Source organism: Microtus ochrogaster, unplaced genomic scaffold, assembly GCF_000317375.1.
Source record: "Microtus ochrogaster isolate Prairie Vole_2 unplaced genomic scaffold, MicOch1.0 UNK5, whole genome shotgun sequence".
Lineage (NCBI taxonomy): Eukaryota > Metazoa > Chordata > Mammalia > Rodentia > Cricetidae > Microtus > Microtus ochrogaster.
The window spans coordinates 4,356,157-4,377,814 of record NW_004949103.1 but is presented as its reverse complement, the minus strand read 5'-3'; the positions used below and the strand labels follow the sequence as shown (position 1 = coordinate 4,377,814).

General features: G+C 48.6%; 1 protein-coding gene across 1 annotated transcript in view; it reads left to right on the top strand.

Annotated features, from left to right (window-relative positions):
- Nucleotides 1-6,373: 6,373 nt before the first annotated feature.
- Slc2a9 (solute carrier family 2 member 9) overlaps nt 6,374-21,658 on the top strand; it is a 127,276-nt gene continuing 111,991 nt past the window's right edge. Inside the window, exons 1-2 of the mRNA XM_005366032.2 lie at nt 6,374-6,540; nt 9,198-9,296. Of these exons, the coding sequence (XP_005366089.1) occupies nt 6,445-6,540; nt 9,198-9,296 (195 nt within the window). The 5' untranslated portion in view covers nt 6,374-6,444. The remainder of the gene's footprint in view (nt 6,541-9,197; nt 9,297-21,658) is intronic.

Genomic DNA, 21,658 nt, shown 5'->3' with positions numbered 1-21,658 from the left:
TTATGTGTGTGTGTGTGTGTCTTTGTGAGTGTGCCTATGAGTGCAGATGCCTGAGGAGACCAGAAGAGGGCGTTGGATATCTTAGAGCTGTAGGTACAGACAGTTGTGAGCTCCTCCTGCAAATGTTAAGAACTGAACTTGGGTCCTTTGCAAGAGCAGTGCATATTCGTAACCACTGAGCCATTGCCCCATCCCTAGATAACATTTTTAAGGACTATAAGATGTTCTATGGGCTAGGGAGAGGCTCAGTCAGTAGAGTGTTTGATGTGCAAGCATGAAGGCCTAAGTTCTGATCCACAGCGCCCAGGTAAAAAGCTGGGCATTGCAGTAACATCAGTAACCTGAGCATACGGGAGGCAGAGACCCGAGGATCCCTGGAGCTTGCTGAGCGGCCAGACCAGTCAAATCTGTGAACTTCGGATTCAGTGAGAGATGTTGGCCATTTGAGGATGACACCTGGCATGGACCTCTAGCCTTGGTGCGCGCGTGCACACACACAAAAGCAATGCACACAGCATACACAATAGATAACAAAAAACATAAACACACATCACACTCACAACAGACATAATTCACACCTAACACACAAGCAACACATTCACAACACACTCACAACAGACATAATACACACCTAACACATACACACAATACAACATGTACACACACACGGATGCACACACACACCAGACATAATACACACCTAACACACATGCAACACATTCACAACACGCACATGTACAGAACACGCACATGTACACACCAGACATAATACATACCTAACACACACGCAACACATTCACAACATAACATACACACACATATGCATGCACACACACACACACCAGACATAATACATACCTAACACACACGCAACACATTCACAACATAACATACACACACATATGCATGCACACACACACACACCAGACATAATACATACCTAACACACACGCAACACATTCACAACACAACATGCACACACATACTTTCCACTATGGATGAACCATGACATACATAAACTTTCCTGCTACAAGGCTTAGACAGATCCCCAGTAGACAGATGGATAGAAAAAGGAGCCACAGCGGATTTTTAAAAATGATATTCTTGCTGCTTCTTCTGCATACTCTTGACCAGAAACAAAAACCTGAAGGCCTGGTGTAGTTTTGGGCTTTTTCTCTTGCCAGCAGGGCTCCCTGCCTATGGACTGGTCTGGATTGGTCTGATGGTTTCAAGGCAGGCTCAGGACATGCTTACTCCAAAGTTTGGCCCTATCAGCCTCCTTGTGTTGGTTTAAACTGACCAACCCTGAATTAGGGGCGGAAGACCCCTCAACAGCCCTTAAAGCCCCAGCACTCACAGAAAGACTGGAGCTTTGTCTTCGAGAGTCTTTCCACTCTGATTTGCAGAGGGTCTTTCTGGGTGCTGTGCTATGCAAGGGTGAGGGCTCCTTGCTGCAACACACCACACAGTCACTATGGCAACTACCATTTTCTAGCATAGAAAATGTCGCAATAAATATCTTGGACTAAAACCTTTGTGCTCATTTTTTTTCTTATCATAGGATAAATTTTACAAACTCTGTGACAAGTTAAGCTAATACATATACATCCTCCTGAAGCGCTAAAACATTTTTAAAAAAACTCTAGAAGACTGGCAACATTTCCCACTTTTGTCACTCTGTGATTTAGGTTATGGTTTTGGTGACTGTTCCCAACTTGACAGGCGAGACCGATACTTTGTCTCAACTTCCACTGGCTTCAGCTTCCCCTCTGGAGACAGACAGTCTGTGTTTCCAGCATGTGCCTTTGTGAGCATGACCTTCCGAGTGGGGCTCCTATGAGGGAACAGTCTGCATTCCCTAAGCTATGAGGCTGGTATGGGAAACACAGCCCTGTCTCATGTTTCCTAAATAGAGTTGTGCCAGGAGGTGACTGGGTCCTCTGGGGATCCGGGGTCAAATGAGGACAGAGCAATGTCTCATTCCATTTGCCTGAGAGCATCCTGTGACCTCCTCTTTTTTGTAGAGTACTGTGGGGTGAACCCAGGACCTCATGCGTGCTAAGCAAGTGTTCTACCACTGATCTACATCTCCAACCCTTTAAAAAACTTTTTATTTTGAGATAAGTTCTCACTAAATTGCTCGACCGACCTTGACTCACTGTGCAACCTTGGACTTGTGACCTCCTGCCTTAGCTTCTGAGTAGCTGGAGTAATGAGTGTGTTGCTGGATCCCCCTGTCTTATATATCTTTGATGGTTCTTTAAATGTCATCCTTTGTTTTGCTCTTAGGAATAAGAGGAAGCCCAAGGCCCAAAAAACCAACCATGATGTTCAACGAGAGGGACCCAGCAGAACACAAAGAAAGCCAGCAGAAGAGGAAGGTGGTCAGTCCTATTAACTTGTTTTCCTCTTACCTGGCCATTTCAGCAGCCAGGACAGGGCAGTCCTTCCTGCTCATTCTCGCTGCCCCTCCAGGGGAGGGGGCTGGGGAGGCAACGGCAGAGAGCGCCAAGAGGACAGCTGTGAATGACGCTGTGGACTGTTTATAGGTCTGGGATGGGCTCTGCAGCGACACGGTCACCAACGTCCTGTTATACGAGTGGTTCTCTGGACTTGCTGTGAGGGTCCCCATTCCAAAAGTTGAAGAGGGGACCTTGATGATGACAACGGTTTGGTCATTGTTCTTAAATTTAAGGATGCATTGAGGAGCTGGTAGGATGGCTCAGTTGGTCAAGCACTTGCTGCATAGAACCCAAGTAAAAGCCAGAATTGGGGGGTGCGTATCTGTAACTGTGGTGCTGAGACAGGGTGGACAGGATACTGGTGGGTCCCTGGAATCCACTAGTCATCCAGCATAAAGGTATTGGGGAGGTCCACATTCGGTGAGAGATCCTGTCTCCAAAAATAAGGTACAGGGTAAGAGGAAGGCACTTTGGCCTCGACCCTGTGTGTACACACACACAACACACACACACGCACACACGCACGCACGCACGCACACACGCTATTTCAATACGCATGCATTGAAATCCATCTGTGCTCAACCTAATTCTGCCTCTGGGAATTCCTCAGCAGAAGGTCTCCATTAGGATTGAGGACACTGAAAAAGATGATACCTTCAGGCAATGGGATTTATTTAATATCAGAGAGGATGTGTTAAGGGTTCAGAAGAAGAGGGAAGGAAGATAGGAAATATCAGAGCACTGGAGAAGACGCTGGTGACTGCTTTAGAGCATTTAGGAAATGCTCATTTCCCTTCTACCGTGGGGAAATGAGCAATCTAGCAGCTACGGGTGTCGCTAGAGAGAAAAGGTACTTCAGTTGCCAGTGGTGTCTGAGGTCTCTAAGTTCCTAGTGGCCTGTTATATTCCAGGAGTTAGGATACTGAGGAAGATTGCCTTACAAATTTAGACAGGCTGTTTGCTTCTTTGTAGCAACAAAGAACCCAGAATCTGCTAAGAGAGCTTCTGCAGGAGACAGAGTGGTCTCCCCTCTGGGATTTCTCATAGCCTGATGTCTGGAGGCCCCAGGGGGCCTAGCACAGACCTCTCCCCACCCAAACCCACCATGGGGTGCCTGATAGTGTCTGTAAAATGGTGGGAACACCAAGTCCGATTGGCTAAAACCTAACACTTAGCAGCTGGGACGGTCCCCTTGCTTAGCCCTTCCTGTCCCTCTCTGAACCACATGGAAGAGCTTACAGCCAGCCAGAGCCACCCCTCTGGGACCTTTGCATGGACACGGATTCCCCCATTCACTTCTCTTGGTCAAACTGTTGTTCTTGGCAAAGAATAGAAATGGAGACACTAGGAAGTCAGGGAATATCCATGTGTTTCCGCACAGTAGGTGAAGAGTTCAAGGAATCTGAGCCTCGTCTCCACCACCCCCCCGGCCTCCTATGGTTCTTTTCTGTTGTTACCATAATAACAGCCAACTCTCATGTGTGTGTGTAAGTGAGAGAGAGACAGAAAGAGAGAGACAGAGATATGGAATGTAGAGATCGTCTCTAGGTCACTGTGGCAACCCTCTAAGGTTCAATTTGCTATAGCCCATCAGAAGAGGAATATCTGACCTCTACGTATCCTGTTCTTAATGATAAGCAAGATGAGGGTGGGGTAGAAAGCTCCTCATTATTGTACAACTAGTATATCTGGTTGTACTTGCACGCGTAAGTGAACCACACGGATCCTGGTGCCCTTGAACTGGGCTGCCTCTGTGGGGACTTTAAATGGGGTAGGATTCACCTGATGAAGTTTCAGAAGTTTTTTGTTGTTGCTGTTGTTTTGTTTTTGTTCGAGACAAGGTTTCTCTGTAGCTTTAGAATTAGCTCTTGTAGACCAGGCTGGCCTCGAACTCACAGAAATCTGTCTGGCTCTGCCTTCCGAGTGCTGGGATTAAAAGTGTGTGCCACCACCACCCAGCTTGTTTCAGAAGATTTTAATGGCTGATACGATCTGTTGTTGCAGTGAGAAAACAGTACACTAAGGAGCGCTCGGTGGCGGTGAAGGAAGAAATGAGGCCATGACTGTTAAGTCTTTAGTGTGTAGGGGTGTGGCAGTCCCCGATTCTCTGCTTCTCTCTTTCGCAGCTATCTAGTCTTTTTGCCTGTCACCTGTAGTGTATTCTTTTTTAAACTCTTTGAGGTCTGTCACCCAGCTCACAAATTATACACAGAGACTTATTCTTACTTATGAATGCCCAGCCTTAGCTTGTTTCTAACCAGCTTTTTGTTTGGTTTTGGTTTTGGTTGTGTTTTTTTGAGAGAGGGTTTCACTGTTGCTTTGGAGCCTATCCTGGAACTAGCTCTTGTGGATCAGGCTGGCCTTGAACTCACAGCAATCCACCTGCCTCTGCCTCCTAAGTGCTAGGATTAAAGGAGTGTGCCAGCACCACCACTGGTCTCTAGCCAGGTTTTCTAACTTAAATTAACCCATTTCTTTTCTACGTTTTTACCTTGGGGCTTTTTATCTTTATTTTTATATCTTTCTTTCCTTTTTACTCCCTGGGTGGTTGTGTGGCTGGGTGGTTAGTCCCTGGAGCCCCCCTTTCCTTCCTTTTTCTCACTCCTCCCCCCTCTAATCTCCAGCTTCAATTTCTCCTTGTATTTATTCTCTCTGCTCAGCAGCCCTGCCTATTCCTCGCCCGCCTTGCTATTGGCCATTCAGCTGTTTATCAGACCAATCAGGTGTTGTGGACAGACAAAGTAACCCAGCTTCACAGAGGTAAACAAATTCAACATAAAAGAATGCAATGCATCTTTGCATCCTTAAAACAAATATCCCACAGCATAAACAAATGTATCACATCTTCAACTAATATTCCACAACAGACACCTGCATCAGCTATCTGTGCCTGCAGGATATGTCCTCTAGCTGAGGAATGTCATACTGAGTGACTACCTGGGCTCCATGAATGCCTGGCTGAGGACCAACGCTGGTTTTTCTTGCTCAGAGACCAGCTGCTTACCCTGGGCATCATTGTCTCCTTGATGTGCCTGTGGGGCTGGATGCCTTCAGGGGTAGGTGACAATTAGGTCCCCAGCCCCAGCACAGTTCTCCTTGCATTCCTGATCTCCATGTGTCCTTCCCGCTACACATAGCTTGCTAGCTTCTCAGAGTCTGTGTGAGGACTTGAACCCCACCCCTCATCTCCTAGGCATTCTGCATTGACCAAACCTGCTTCTGTTCCTTCCCAGACTCTCAGAGCACATATACTGCCTGTCCTGACCATGGGTCACTGAAGATACTTCTCTGACTGCCACTGGGGCAAACTGGCCACAGAATGAATTAATTCTCATGCTGTCCTGGTGTGCATGATGCCATTGTCTCTTTATGCTTTCCCTGAGCCGGCTGGGGCCTGCAGAGAGGTCCACAGACATTCCTGCAGGCTGCTTGAACCACTTGTCTGCTTTGAGCGGCAGAATGACTGTGCAGGACATTTAGAAAAAGATCGATATTCCATTTTGTCTTGGCAGAGTGGCAGCTCAGAGAAGTGTCAGGACTTGCCTGTGGACACACAGTGGAAGAGTCAGCATTGGAATTCACCCAGCTTCTAAGGTTAAGCCTTTGGCTTTAATTCTTAGGAAGTTTCTCTAGGTTTGTGCCAGCTGACCCAGCCTGACTTCTGGCCCTGTAAGAGACAACCATTTGAAAAAAAATGTCAAAAAAAAAAAAAATGACTTGGGTGTGCCTGGGGAGAGCAGATTTTTTCCTCCCTCTCCCCCACCCCAGATTTTTTTTTTTTTAATAGACTCTTCAGTTGCTTGGGGAAAAGGGAGCAATGTTGCTCGCTTCCTGTTCAGGCATGATCACATAGCCACACTTCCTGTTCTGCCCCCCTTCCTGCGGACTCTGCCTCCTCATTGTAGCGATGCCCTGGCAAGCCCAGGGTCCTGCAGCCAGGAAGAAAAAGAAAAAAAACAAAAACCCCCCAAACCAAAAAACCATGGCTGTCAGGGAGTTCGCCTTAGCTTCCCTGAGACATGATACCAGCTGCCCTGGGGAGTTGCCTGTGGGTCACCGGCTGCTGAGGAGGAAGAAGGTAAACACAGACCGGCTTCCCCGCTGTGGGGAGTCCAGGCCTGGGTGGCTGCTGTGGGAAGGAGCTCAACCGTGTCTGCGTGTCTGGCAGCTGTGTAGCATAACACTCGGGAGCAGGACTGCTGGAGTTTAAATTCTGTGCTGCCTCTATTGATTCCGGGGCCTCCACTCCAGCATCCTGTGGGTGCACCGAGAATGAGGTCCTGGCGGACAGCACCTCAGGCTTGCTTAGGGCTGGCCATCTTTTCCTGGGTTCAGAGGGAAGTGTGGGCAGGGGGTGGGGGTGGGGCAACAGCAGGCCACACAGGACCAGTGAACCAATAGGCCACAGAGAAGCAGAAAACCCCCAGAAGAGGGGCTGAGGCAGGAGATGGCTTCCACTTGCCATCCTTCTCTGCCTGGCAGGACCCCTCCAGACCTGATGGGAGCAGTCCACCCTTAAGAAGATCAGGGATGAGAGCCAGGGGGAGGCGCAGGGCCTAGAAAAAAATGCTTAGTATAGCTGATACTGGGCAGTTCAAAGGAAGTGGTCTCTGAGTTCAGAGCCCGAAGGGACTTAAGCCCCTCCTACTGCACAGCACTACTCTAGGCTCATTTTATTTGGTAATGCCCACTCATCCCTGGAGTGACAACCCCCACCCCCTGTCTTCCACCATGCCACCAGCATCTACTCAGTGCTGCCTCAGCAGCAGGCTTGGCTCCAGATCACGGAAGACAAACAACACAGCCTCAGTCCTCAAGACAAGCTCCACCCCTTGGAGCCTGACAAGGGACACCATGCCAGAGCCAGGCTCTCCGCTTCTTATGCAAACCACTTATGGTGTGAACTCTATTATCACCCTGTCCTAAACATAAGGAAGCCCAGTCAAGGCATGGCCATGTAACCGGTCAAAGCTTACAACACTGAAAGGTGCACGGTTAGGATCCAAAGTTGAATCAAAGAGAGAGACACGAGAGACAAGGCAGGGCACATAGCTGGCTTTCAGAAGGCTTCCCAGAGGAAGGGGCTTTGGCAGTGGGGCTCCAGTGGACAGGGTGGAAAGTCGAAGCTTGCCTGTCTTGGCAGAGGCTGGACCAGAGGAAAGTAAAAGAGATTTTGTTTTTCTTTGAGAACTGGCTGTGTCGAGCAGCACACTGGTTTCTCGGCAGCAGTACTGTTATTAAAAGCTCATTTTATAGATGGACAAGTTGAATCCCAGAAAGCTACTGCTCTGCTCAAATGCCCACTACTGTGTATTACGGGAGCCTAGCAAAGAGAGACTAAGGACAGAGCATGGAATTGATGTTAGGGGCCAGTGTCACCTTCCAAACTATATGTGTGCTCAATCTAGGTTTCTAAACTGGATATTGTCTTGGTACACCCTTGGTGCACGTGGGTGGGGAGGGGAGGCCAGAACCTCATACCTACGAAATGCATGCCCTGGTCTCCTCTACCAGGCAGCGGGCCTGTGTCTGTGCTCCAGTTCCCAGGTGTTTGTGTGCAATGGCCAGTTCCTGGTTGTGGTCCTCTTGGATGAGCCTGGGACAGGTGTACCTGGACGCAGGTGCCACATTCTCAGCATAAGCCTGGCATCTCTACCTGCAGGTCTGAGTGCTCTGTGTTATGCCCAAATCCGCAAAGTCACCCAAAAGCCAACAAGGAGACCGAGTCCCGTATGTAAAAGTAAACAGGCTTTATTTTATGCAAGTTTGAAAACTTGGTCTCTCTGCATGTCCAACGCATTGGAATAAGCAGAGAGCCCCAAGCTCAGTTAGAGTTGGGTTTTTTTTTTATAGTAATAAAGGTGGGGGTGAGGGGTTTCTGAGGTTCAGGGCCCCTGATTGTATGGGGGTGTCCTGGTGATTGTGTGCTGGCAGGTGATCCTATCTACAGCGGTTGGAACATTAGGCATGGTTTGTCCTTGGGTGGTGTTCAGGTAATCTTAGTTTATGGTCCTTCCTGCAACCAGGTATTGCTTCAGGGTAAACTACTGAGACTCGGGCCTCTATTAAACTTATCGATGACCGAGTCCTACTCCGGCAGCTGATAATGGTTGGAAGAAAAGAACTTCCTTTGGGTGGTCTATTCATATTTAGCTTATCATGGCTGGCTCCTACACTCTGCAAGCTAATGCTTTGGTCTAGAACTGTGCATGGTTGTGTATCTGTGTGGCCATCACCCTTCTCAGGCCCAGCTGAAGAGTCAGCTGTGCTGGTGAAGAGACTTCTCCTGCAATGGGAACCAACTCGGACTCCAGGCAGCACCAGGGACAGCTCTGCGCGACACACACACACACACACACACACACACACACACACACACACACACACACACACACACACACACGCCATGACACTGATAGAAACCGGACTGACTAGTCTAGGCATTCAGAGGAAGAATGATAAAACATGAAAGCGCTTAGAACGTGGTCTGGCAGTAGTGCTCAAGCTTTGTCTTTTGCTTCTCCTGGATCAAACCACATCTAGTGGCCACATCCATGCAATCCTGCAGACCCTCAGGCAATCCTGCAGAAAGGCAACCATGTGGAGGGACCTCAGGGCGGAAACTGCCTGCAGCACCCTCTTCCCCAACCTGTATCTTTTCCTGCCTGAATTCCCTCTGAACTGCCTTCCCATTAAGGGGGCACCACAAGATGACTCTTTCTTTTCCATTTTCAGGACTGGTCCTGGTCGCTCGTCGTGGCCGCTCTCGTGGGAGCCTTCGGATCATCCTTCCTCTACGGGTACAACCTCTCCGTGGTGAACGCGCCCACGCCGGTGAGTGCCCGTACGATCTGCCCGCCAGAGGGCGCTGCGCTCACATAGAGACCTTCAGGTCACAAGCCCAGCGTTAGGCCATTTGTAACGCAGGAAACACGGGTTGAGTGCTTAGTTGATGGGAAGCATGACCAGTAAAAACAGGGTGACAGTAGAAGAGGGTGTGTTGAGGGGTGGGGTGCAGAGTCAGTTCCTCGTCGCTGCACTGAGATATCTTAGGGCACTTGGGCACAGTGGGAGCTGCGCAGGTCCAAAGGGCTTGCAGGCTCTAATATCAGTGCAGAGAGTTAAGGAGCCCGGAGCTTAACGTTTTGACTTGTCTTTTTAAATTTAATTTTTAACCACACTCAGAGCCACCTGTTATGACTCATCCTTGGCTCCTGAGTCTGAGTCTGAGATCAATTCCAGGAGCTCTGCCGATGGTAGCAGAAGGTCTTCCAGAGGCCAGGCTTTCTGCTGCTGGTTCCTGGCAAGAGAGAAGTGGCAAGGGGAGGGGCAGAGGCTGATGCTGAGCCCAGGCTTACAGGTGGAGGGTGGGGCTGAGAGGTTATAGATTCAGAGAAACCTGGGCAAAGGCTCTGAGCTAAGGGTGGGTGGAGCACTGGGCACGTTGGGGGCAGCCTGACACAGATAGAAAACTTTGAGTGCCAGTATCCTCCTGGGTCAAATGCGGAGGAACCAAGGCTGGTGAGTCTCCAAGATGGTACAGGTGGCATAGATTGCCGGCTCCATCTGTGCCAGGGCAGATCTGGGTTGTAAACATTGTGTTGATGCTGACATTTGGGGTGCTAGCTAAGTTATTGCAAGAATGGGTTCTGATGCTAAAGGCCACTAGGGAAAATGATGTAAGGTGGCTCCTCCAGGTGTCTTGCAGCTGTCTGCATCTTTGATTTTGTCATTTCAAGATCAGAATCTGACTTAGCTGGATTCATCTCTGGGGGAAAAAAACGACTTGGAATTTGGACTCTTGCTTTGTCTGTAAAGTTCACCAGGGTAATCACAGAAGAGGGTGGGGCCTTGGTGGAACAGAGATCCAAGAGAGACTTGAACCTGGGAAAGATGACATCATTGACCCATGCACCACAGGGAAGAGGATGAGTGTGTCATTCGCTCCACAAATAGCTACTGAGTACCTGTCACATGCTGGAGGGCAGGAGGACAGCCTGGAGGAGGTAGCCCTTGAGCTGAGTCCAGCACGGCCGGAAGCATGTCCAGTGGTGCCAGAGACGGAGATGGGCAAACAAAGCACACAGGGCCTGGCTGTCAGGAGATGGTGGCATGCTGATAATAGTGACTTGCCAGGTGCCAAGGGGAATGAGGAGATGAGATGGAAAGAGGGGTGGACAGTGGAGGAGGCTAGGGTTGAGGCTCAGTGGTAGAGCACTTGCCTAACACAGGTGAGGCCCCAGAGTCAATCCCTGGTACTGAGAAAACAAACGGTGAGACAGAAGAAGCCCCAAAGACTGAGAACATTCTAAAAGAGAAAAGATAGAGAGGAAAAGAAATAGAACTCAGATCTGCAGTCCAGGAGCGTGACCTTGGTCTCTGGGCACTAGGGAGCCACAGCAGGTTCATGAGGGGAGACCCAAGGAGTTAAGACTTCAACATGGGAATTTGGTGGTGGAGGGACTGATTCCTTGATGTTAACATCATCCCGTGGCAATAAGACAGCAGCTCACCCAAGGTCAGCTAGGAGAAGGCAGGTCTGTCTGAATCCAGCCCATGACCTTTAGAAGCCCTGTCATTAGCCACCAGTGCCAGGTTCTTAAAGCATAGGGACACTTGGCATGGCCAGCTGAGGGACAGGGTGAGCACAGAGACAGTGAGAGTGTCCATAACAGGAGAGTGGTCATTCTCTGGGGGACAAACTGAGGATTCTACAGCCTGGGACTCACATACACCGTGTCCTTGCTCTTCCCTCCCTCGAGGTACCCGCTGGAAGGAGCGGCCCATGTAAAAACATGATATGAACTCTGACTTTGTTATTAGACAGAGAAGCACCCCCAAATTTCTCTCAGGAAGCCTCTTGGTTTATATCACCCATTTTTCTGTTCTGTCTAAAGTCCTGACGATCTGTAGTTTTGAAGATACCTCATGACGCTCTGTGGGACATTTACCTTGGCATCATTGTGTGGTCAGATGACAGGGTAGAAGGATAAACAAGCCTCACAGCCAGATCTTGGAGGTTCCCTGACACTGGCAACAACAGACACCCAAAGCATTTCTTGGTCAAAGAGCTGGCTTACTGGATCCATGAGCTTAGGACTGTGGAAGGATCGAGTCTACTTAGGGAGTTCTGAGGAGGCTAGAGTCATTGTTGGGGTGTGGTTAAGGAGGTATAGAAAAGGAAGTGGAGCAGAGACTGGACCATCTAAGAAGGCCTCCAGAGGTCAGGCTGTGCGTCCCAAGAGGGGAGCCGGACTGAGGACCATTCAGGAGGCTCTTCCCAATCCGACCTCCCTGGAGCTGGAGCCAGCAGTCTTGCAGAGGGAATCCCAGCTCTTCCATGGAGTGGTTTCAGTGGGAACATGGTGAAACGTCACCTGAGCTGGCTGAGAGATGGAAAGATATTGGAAAGACCCTGCTCAGTGTCCAGTGGTCCCTGCATCATCTCTTGCCCCATGGGAGGGGTAGGACTGGGAAAATGAGGCCACCACAGGGGCTGGGAACAGAGTACACTCCATAGGAGGGTGTCTTGTGCAGATGGGAGCATGGCAGGAGGTTAAGGCACAGGGACCTTGTGAGGGAAAAGGCAGTTCAGGGAGGAACAACTCACACGAAGACAGAGATGTCCGGAGAGGGTGGCAGGGGTTGCCACCAAGAGGAGCTGAAAGATAAAAGTTGCAGCTGTGGACAGTGGCTCAAACACAGTGGCACTGCCTCCTGAGGTCAGGTCACTGGCTTCACTTGAAGGTCCAAGTGACAAGGCCCAGAAGGAATCCATGCTTCAGCTACTTACCAAGAGGGAGGCAGTGTGTTGCTGCCTGACCAATCCACAGAGTAACGGACCCTGGACCTGACTCTCACCCAGGCCTGACCTTAAGAAGTTCTTTTATTTCTGGTATAATCTTTCTGATATAATCTCTCTCTCTCTCTCTCTCTCTCTCTCTCTCTCTCTCTCTCTCTCTCTTTCACACACACACACACACACACACACACACACCACACTTGGGCTCTGGTTGTTCTAACCAGGTTTCACAGTCACACATTCTGTCTTCCTGACTATTCTGCCAGAGGTCTCAGCTAATCCCATGTGATAGCGGCCAGTGGAGGCGAGTATGTCTAGCTTCCTGGAGACACCATTGTTCTAAGTTCTCCCTCAATGCCATTACTCTAACTGAACCCATTCAACCTGCTTTCAGGGATTCCCAGACTGTGACTGCCCTGTCCCAGAGCTCCTTTGGCGAGAACACGCCCATGTGACTTCATGTGTCCACAGAGGGTCTGTGGTCACTTCAAGCCAGTAGATGTGAGCAGAGCGTGTATGTAAGAGCCACTTGAAGCTCTAGCCTTGAAGAACCCCTTAGGCCCAGGAGAGCTGTCTGACACACGTTAGACCTTATCCAAGCTTGCAGGAAGTTGTCACTGTCTTTAACCATTGAACCTGCTGAGGTGGGAAGCTCTAATGAGGTGGGGATTGATGGCCATGATGGCTGCCAACCCCTTCTCCTCCAGTTCTCTCTGTAGCCTACCTAGCTCATAGAGACATCCAATGGGCTTCTCTGTTTCCAGCCGGATCTCAGCAGTTTCTCCTCCACACAAATCTCCATGACTGCACAGCTGGGGAACCCGGCCCCTCGTTAGCGTTCTCAACACAGGGAGCTTTCTCCTCATCTCTTTCATCCATTTGACCCTCAGACACCACGCGGCCTTTGCACTTTCTGCTCCATAGCTGGCGCCTTCTCTCCAATATCCAACTCCCTCTTCTTAAATCTGTCTTCTGAGTGACACTTTCCCTAGCCTGCCCCTGTGGACTGGCACCTCTCCACGCCTCTCGAGTCCTTCCCTCAAATTATTTCCCCTTGTAGTACTGGTAGTATCTGACACCACCAGAGATGGTAGGTCTTTGCTTCTTGTCTCTCTTCCTATTTTAAAATTTAAGCTTCGTGAAGACGCAGGTCTGAGAGCGGTCTCCTCCCATTTTATAATCCTCTGTAGTTCTGGGATTAAAGGCGTGCACCACCAGAGACCAGTTTCTTTCTTTTTTTTTAAAGATATATTTATGATTTATTTAACTTTATTTTATGTGCATTCATGTGAAAGTGTCAGATCCCCTGGAACTGGATTTATAGACAGTTCTGAGCTGCTATGTGGGTGCTAGGAATTGAACCCAGGTCCTCCGGTAGAGCAACCAGTGCTCTTAACCGCTGAGCCATCTCTCTAGCCCCCACAGCCTGGTTTCTATGGCAAGTAGTGTGGCTACTGGGATTAAAGGTGAGTGTTACTGTTGCCTGGTCTGTAAGGCTGGCCAGTGTGGATGTTTCACTTTTCTGATCCTCAGGCAAGCTTTATTTATTAAAACACAAATGAAATGCCACCACACACGGGGTCTCTGATCTCATTGCTTCTGCAGTGCCACCATCTAGAACAAGACCCAACACAAAGCGAGCATTTGCTGCAAATGAGCTCCCAACAGATGGAAAGAGAAACGTAAGAGTTCTAAAGGATTTTCTTTTGTTTTTGTTTTGTTTTGCAAGGTATTTTTTCGGTGGTGGTTTCCTGGGCCTCTCTCCCCCAACCAAACTATTCTCAACAGTGTAAGTCTGTCCTGTGTAAGAATTCAGGTACTGTCCCTATTCTGTTCACAGGTGACAGACGCAGGTCTAATCATCTAGTGACCTCTTTCTGCTCTCTTACAGTGACCTGCTACAGGGTCAACAAACATTTATTTGTAAAGGCCCAGACCACATATTTGACTTAGCAAGGCCATGTGACTCTTTTTCTGCAATTCTTCAACTTTGTCCAAGTGAGAAAACAGACAGAGATAAAATATAAATGAATAAATAAAACTTTGTGCCAATAAAACTATTTACCAAAGCAAATACTGGGCTAGAAGTCATTGCCTAACCCTGTGTTTGGGGTTCTAAGAGAGAGCGGAAGTACCAGTGGACTTCCGAGGACTTAGTTTCTGGCAGAAGGCTAGCTGGCTGAACAGTTCACACGTGGTCAAATTATGTAGTGTCCAACACAGACTGAAGTCTCTTTCGTTTTTGTTTGTTTTGTTTTCAAGACAAGGTTTCTCTGTATAACTTTGGCTGTCCTGGAACTTGCTCTGCAGACCAGGTTGGCCTTGAACTCAGAGATCCGCCTGCCTCTGCCTACCAAGCACTGGGATTAAAGGCTAAAGGACCGTGGACTGGCTTGGACTGAAGTCTTCCTGTGATGTTTCTTTCCTTGAATTTCACTTTATTGCCAGATTATTAGTGATAGCCCAGGCCTGTTTGCTTGTTTGTTCCCAGTAACCATCTCTATCATCACCTGTCTTTCTGTCTATCACCATCCATCCACCTATTTACATGTAAGCCAGAAGCATTTGGAGGCCCTTGCAGAAGGCCTCGGAATCTGAGACTAATTTACATGCTAATCACACATCTTTGAACATGGCCTAGACTCGCAAAGCGGTCATGCAGACAGGCTAGAGATGCTGATGCCGCACACGGCAAATGCCCTCAGATTCATACTGTTTAAGCTTTGCCCCTGAGGAGAACGGAGCTCTTCAGAACACTGGGTTTGTTAGTACTGCTAAAAGAGTTTGTGGTGGCCAGAGCTGCAGAGATGGATGCCTTGGTTCATGTGGTCTCCCCATGCCTGCACTCAAGAGGCCAGGGAGGGCTGGATGGAGACATTGTAGTAAGCTGAGCTGTAGTAAGCTGTCTGAGCTCCACACCCAGCTCTCTGGTAGCCGGAATGAGTTTCCATCGTTGGTGAGGCAGGGCTGTTTGCAGGCTTGGGCAGAGTGGTGATGGCAATAGGACCCCTTCCCCTCTTGGTCTAGACTAGACTGAAGAAGAGCAGAATCAAGCAGAATGACCTATGGGGTAGCCCCCAAGAAGAGCCTCCAGGAAGGACTGCAGTCTAGCCAAATGAGAGTGCAAGCAGAGATGCTCAGTTAGCTATGGATGTTGTTTCTGGGAGACAAGCTCGCACTGAGCCAGAAACAGCTGGCAGGCTGATAGAATGGGCGTCTCTGAACCAAGACTCTCCTCCCCTTTGGTCCCCTTTCCAGCCTCTCTCTTGCTTTCACCTGGTCTTGTTTGGCAGTTGTAAAAGCAACAGACTTAGGAAAAGAGCCAGAGATTTAACAACAGAACCCCTGGCGTAAATCACCTCCATAAGCCAGACCATGTCTCTTACTTGTCTAGAGACTATGCCAGGATAATAACTCCATGGCAGTAAAGAAAGGGAGAGTGAGCAGCCGCCCCAGGCAGCCTGCTCCATCATCCAGTGGCCCTGCTTTTTGACATGCTAGTGCTGAGGCCGTTTCCTGGGGTTCACATCCCCCCACCTCCACCAGTGTGTTGTTTATATAATGTGCATCCTTCCATGCACTGGGAAGTCTCCATCATGGGGTTTTTCACACCTCACTGCACATCTCTAAATCAGGGCTGTCACTTCCGATTTGTCTCTAAGGTGTTGCTATGTTATTTAAATTGGGAGCCCTGAGTCTCCACTGGGTGTGGTTTGGTTTTGAGCAGAACTGGGAGGGTTGCTGACTGGCAGAAGGGGCCTTCTTGTGTGTTTTAGGAGGTGGAATTTCCCCGCACTCTGCCCTCTGGAATCTCAGCTTCCTAGAGCTGGGAAGCCTTTATCTCTGATTTAGCTTCTTGTCATTAGACTCCTCTGGGAAACCGCCTTTGTTGCCCCAGTCAGGCAAAGAGCAGAGTCATCATTGCTTGAGGGAGCTTTTGCTCAGTAGGATGGGGACTAGTGACTACCACCATCAGAGAGGTAGGACAGCTGACCCAGGCAGATGGAAGGAGGGAAAAGTGGAGGGAGAGACACTGCTGGGGCCAAGAAACTCAGACCAATCTAGAAACAGTATTTCTGCTTACAGGGGATGCCACTGAGATGTGGTGAGCACCTACTGTGTGCCACTCTGGTGTGGGGAGCCAGGCGACGTAAGTTGCCCTCCCTGGGATTGCATGTATATATACCCAGGAGCCCTGGTAAGGGCTTCTCTATCCATTTCCTCCTTCTGCCCTTGTTTGCTGATGCTGAGACTTCACAAGCCCTTCAGGTACATCTGGCTCTCTTAGGCAACACCTGAGTCCTCTGGACCACCCACAGGGTATTCTATTTCTGTATATACTTATGGCACCCCTGAGAGCCGCTGCAGATGAATGCTTGCCGAGGTCTTCATGAATCTAACAGCATTAATATCACAAACCGGGCAAGGTTTTTTGATATCAATGCAAAGTAATTGGCCTTCCATTGCCTGGCATTTCCTGCCGTCCGTCGGAGAAAGGGAATTGCAGAGGTCAATTTATTGCCAAAGCGTGGCCCTTGGGTTTTTAGGCTGGGAGGTAATGGTGAATTATTTATAGATTCTTGGGCCCAGGAAGCAAATGTGTCTAGACCTTCCTTATTTTACAGACACAGAAATATAATGATATTGATTCCTCCACCACCAGCTGCTCTTCTGCCTGGATTCTACTGCGGGACTCTAAAGATCCGGAACTAGGCTTTTTATTTTCTTCCTGTGAGTTCTCACAGTAAATCCCTGAAGGGGAGTCAATGACATTAGTGGCAGGATCTATGATTCAGAGAGGTTAAGCAACTCATTCAGTCAACCAGCAGGCAAGTGGCAAAGATGCAAATGGGACAAAACAGATGCCAAGGCCCCTGGCCCCAAGAACACTGCCTAGAGACGTGGAACTTGATCTGCCTCAGGACATCGCAAAGGTCACAAAAGGACTCAAAGGTGCTAGCAAGTCTTGGAGTCGAGGTGGTCAGTTCTGCCTTCGGCCTCTTTCCCTTCACCCAGGCTGCCTCTTGGGCATGGCTTTGCGGTTTAGACTCTAGTTAGCACTCGTTACGGGGTTCATTCTGTCTGCTCACCATCTAGTTCCAAATGCAGAAACTTCCTTGCCATCCTGGTTTCATCCTCTCTAAAACCTGGAAGAACCTTTAGCTATAGCTACAGTGAACACCCGTGCAGCAAAGCACAGCTGCTGATGCACACTCAAACCCTCTGCGAGCTGCAGGACCAATTGCACACTTACAGCATGTGGGTCAAGCCAGTCATAGCTGGCCCTTGCCTTGGCCTACAGCCTTCCTCCTGAGCTGGGCCACCATTCGGTCCCACTGGGCCATGTGCAGCTCCTCTGTGTCCGTATTATGTCCAGCTTATGCACCTCGGGTATTTTGTGCCCTGTGTCCATAGCTGTCCAGCTTGAACCCAGACTACCTGCACTTTTGACTTCCCAGATCTAGGTCATGTGACTAGATTCTATAGTCACAGCATTTTGTGCTCATGGTGTCACAGTAGACTTGTCTTCACTGGCTCTTGAGATCCCTGAAGATAGAAGGACAGAAGCTTCTTAGTGGAGATCTGGTTTCCAAGGTATGGAATAGGGTGTGTCAAGACAAAACAAGACATAGGTACAGGCTTCTTGGATGTGGGGCCAATGAAAAGCAAAGCATTGCACACAAGATAAAGGTGGTGCAGAGTTGGCCTAGATCTCACTACCACAGTGGCCTGAAGACCATCTTGGGCTGCAAGATGTTTTCTGCAAATGGAAGCTGACACCTTCCCCATAAACATTACAAAGAAGTGTTAGGTAAAGGCCCACATGTCCACTCCTGTTCATCTTCGCGCTATGGCCTAAATCTTGCTCCCACGAACCCTGGCATCACCGTGAGTGGTCATGTGAGGTTTCAGAAACAGGCGGGTTGTGCTTTGGAAACTCAGCTGTTGTAGCAAGCTCAGCACCACAGTGGCGGCTCAAACACCATGGATGCTCCTTTTAAAACTCACATCACTATCAAAGGCAGGCGATCATGGGATTCTTATCCTCAAAGCCTGTGGTCCCACCACTCTCAGTGCCCTTTGAGCCATCTGGTGCTTTCTGGGCTAATGACAGCTGACAGGGAAAGATAGTGAGCGCAATGGCACGTGAGTGTAGATGCTCACATTTGTCGGAGGGGGGGCTGGGGGGAGTCCTCCTACAGCCTCACCCAGATGCAAGGAGTGGAGTCACATGGCTTTGAGAGGCAGCAGAAGATAACACATGCCAACCGGAGAGATAGAGCAGACTCTGCGGTTCTTCCAGGTTCTGTTTTGCTCATGTTGAAGTGAACTTTCTTGGACTAGCTAGTGTGGATAAAAACGCCTCCTGCTTGGCAACCAGCCAGCCTGTATTCTGTGCTTCTTCTTGGCCTAAAGCTAGGCAACGTGCAGCAGAGGTGCTGGGAGAGTCATTTCTATGCTTCCTACATAAAAAAAAAAAAAAGAAAGAAATCAGGGAGCTGGAGAGATGGACCAGTGTTTAAGAGCACTGATTGCTCTTTCAGAGACCTGGGTTCAATTCCCAGCACCCATATGGTGGTTCACAACTGTCTGTAACTCTGGATCCATCTTTTTCATATAGACACACATGTGGGCAAAACACCAATGCACATAAAAACAAAAATAAAAAAATTAAAGAAAAGAGTTGAAGTCAGGCCTGAAGAGACTGCTCAGTTGGTAAAGTGCTGTCTACAGTATGAGGGCCTGAGATCAGTCTCTAGCTCCTATGGAAAATTTCCGTGCAGCAGTGCCTGCTTGTAATCCCAGCCCTGGGGAGGAGGAGACAAGAGCATCCCTCGTGCTCACTGACAGGTCATCCGAAGCAAGCCAGCAAATTCTGGGTTCTGGTGAGAGACCCTGTCTCAAACAAAGCCTGTGGCTCCTGAGAAAAGACACCCAAGGTTGAACTGAGCTTTTACCTACGCATGCACCCCCCCCACACACACATTTTAAAAGGAAACAGTTGGAGGGCCTAGAGAGATGGCTCAACAGCTAAGAGCACTCGTTACCCTCGTAGAGGACTCAAGTTAGATTCTCAGCACCCACATGATAGCTGACAATCATCTGTCACTCCAGTTCCACGAGCTCCAGTGTGGGCGTGGTGTATGCATGGTGCACAGACGTGTGTGCAGGCAACACCACTCATACACTTTAAAAACTTCCTTAAATTTAAATATTTTAAAAAGACTTGGGAAAGAAAGGCATGAGACCGGGAGGGTAACGGATTGGGGGGCACCAGAGGAAGCTGTGTGGAGGTAGAGGTGGATGGATATGAGCGAAACACATAGTAGAAATAAATCAGAATTTCAAAAATAAGTAAAAATTATGTTTTAAAAAGAGTTGGAATAAAGTAGTGATTAAGATTTGCGTCAGAGAGGGCTGATCACCAAAATATACAAAGAACTCAGGAAATTTGTCATCAAAAGAACAAATAATCCAATTAAAAATGGAGTACAGACCTAAACAGAGAACTCTCAACAGAGGAATCTAAAATGGCTGAAAGACACTTAAGGAAATGTTCAACATCCTTAGCCATCAGAGAAATGCAAATCAAAACAACTCTGAGATCCCATCTTACACCTATAAGAATGGCCAAGATCAAAAACACTGATGACAACTTATGCTGGAGAGGATGTGGGGAAAAAGGAACACTTCTGCATTGCTGGTGGGAGTGCAAGCTGGTACAACCCCTTTGTATATCAGTATGGTGATTTCTCATAAAATTAGGAAACAACCTTCCTCAAGACCCAGCAATACCACTTTTGGGTATATATCCAAAGGATGCTCAATCATGCCACAAGAACATGTGCTCAACTATGTTCATAGCAGCTTTGTTTATCACAGCCAGAAACTGGAAACAACCTAAATACCCCTCGACCAAAGAATGGATAAGGAAAATGTGGTACATTTACACAATGGAGTACTACACAGCAGAAAAAAAAATGACATCTTGAAATTTGCAGGCAAATGGATGGAGATAGAAAACATCATATTGAGTGAGGTAACCCAGACCCAGAAAGACAAATATCACATGTACTCGCTCATAAGTAGCTTTTAGACATAAAGCAAAGAAAACCAGCCTACAATTCATAATCCCAGAGAACCTAGACAACAATGAGGACCCTAATAAAGATATACATGGATCTGATCTACATGGGAAATAGAAAAGGACAAGATTTCCTGAGTAAATTGGGAGCATAGAGGCCATGGGAGAGGGCTGAAGGGGAGGGGGAAGAAGGGGATCAGAAAAAAAATGTATAGTTCAATAAAATCAATAAAAAAGAAAAAAAAAAACGTTTCAGGCCACTGCCGGGCTTCATTCCTGATGACAGCACATGCCAATTCTGTAAGCCTGGGCAAGTGTTTTATGGCTCTGGATCCATTTCCTCGCCTGCTCTGAAGGAGAACTGAAATGTCACCCCTCCATTGGGCTGTGGGTGGAGACGATGACGTTAGGTGTCTCATTCTCAGAGGAGTCCACGGTTCCACATGCGGAGCGCCTGTCTCATGGTTTTTATTATTCTAATTTCTTGTGACTATCTGACACAAAACAGAAGCCCAATTTAACACACACGCTTGCCCACAGCCGCCTGTGGTATCACACTCTCCAGGTTACACTGACAGCAGCCCAGGAACCTCAAATTTGATGACTATTTGTATGATAAAGTAGAAGCAGTTTCATCACCTGGCTCTAGCGACCACACAGACTGTCTTCTGGGCCTTCTCTGGCTTCCCAGCAGGAAGACACACTAGTGCCCACTGGCAGCGCTTTGGAGGGTTTTCAGGGAACCTGTGAGTTGCATGCTGTAGGGGACACAGACTGCCCCCTACAGGTCTTCTAGTTTCTAGAGTTTTCTATGGAGGCTTCTGCTGTGCGATTTTCCAAAACGAAAGCAAGAAATCTCTGCAGGCTCCTAAAGCAGCACGCGGGAGTTAGTGGTCGTCTGCCCTCCCATCTCCCGCCAGGCTCCCAGGTGCAGCACACTCAGTGGGTAAGAGACTGTTTTCTCCAAGCCCAACTCCTGTGAGTTCTCTCCCAGTAATTCCTGGACCCCGGGCATTGCTTCCAAAGAGGTACTAAGAGGCAGGCTCTCCAGGGTAGGTGCTGGCTACACTTCTTGTGAATGAGTTTAATTGAATCAGTGCAGGCTTACAATAAGGGCCAAGGTCAGAAGCAAGAGCAGCCTCTTCCATGTGTTGAGGTCTTGTCTTTCCGGGGGCAGGAGGGGTGCCTGAGAATTTCTGCACATTCATTACTTTTGCAAGTTTCTCCACAGAGGGAGGCCAGGCCCCTGTTTATAATTGCTGTGGTCCTGGGATGTCCAGTGGCCTTTACTTTCTGGAGTCCTTCCAT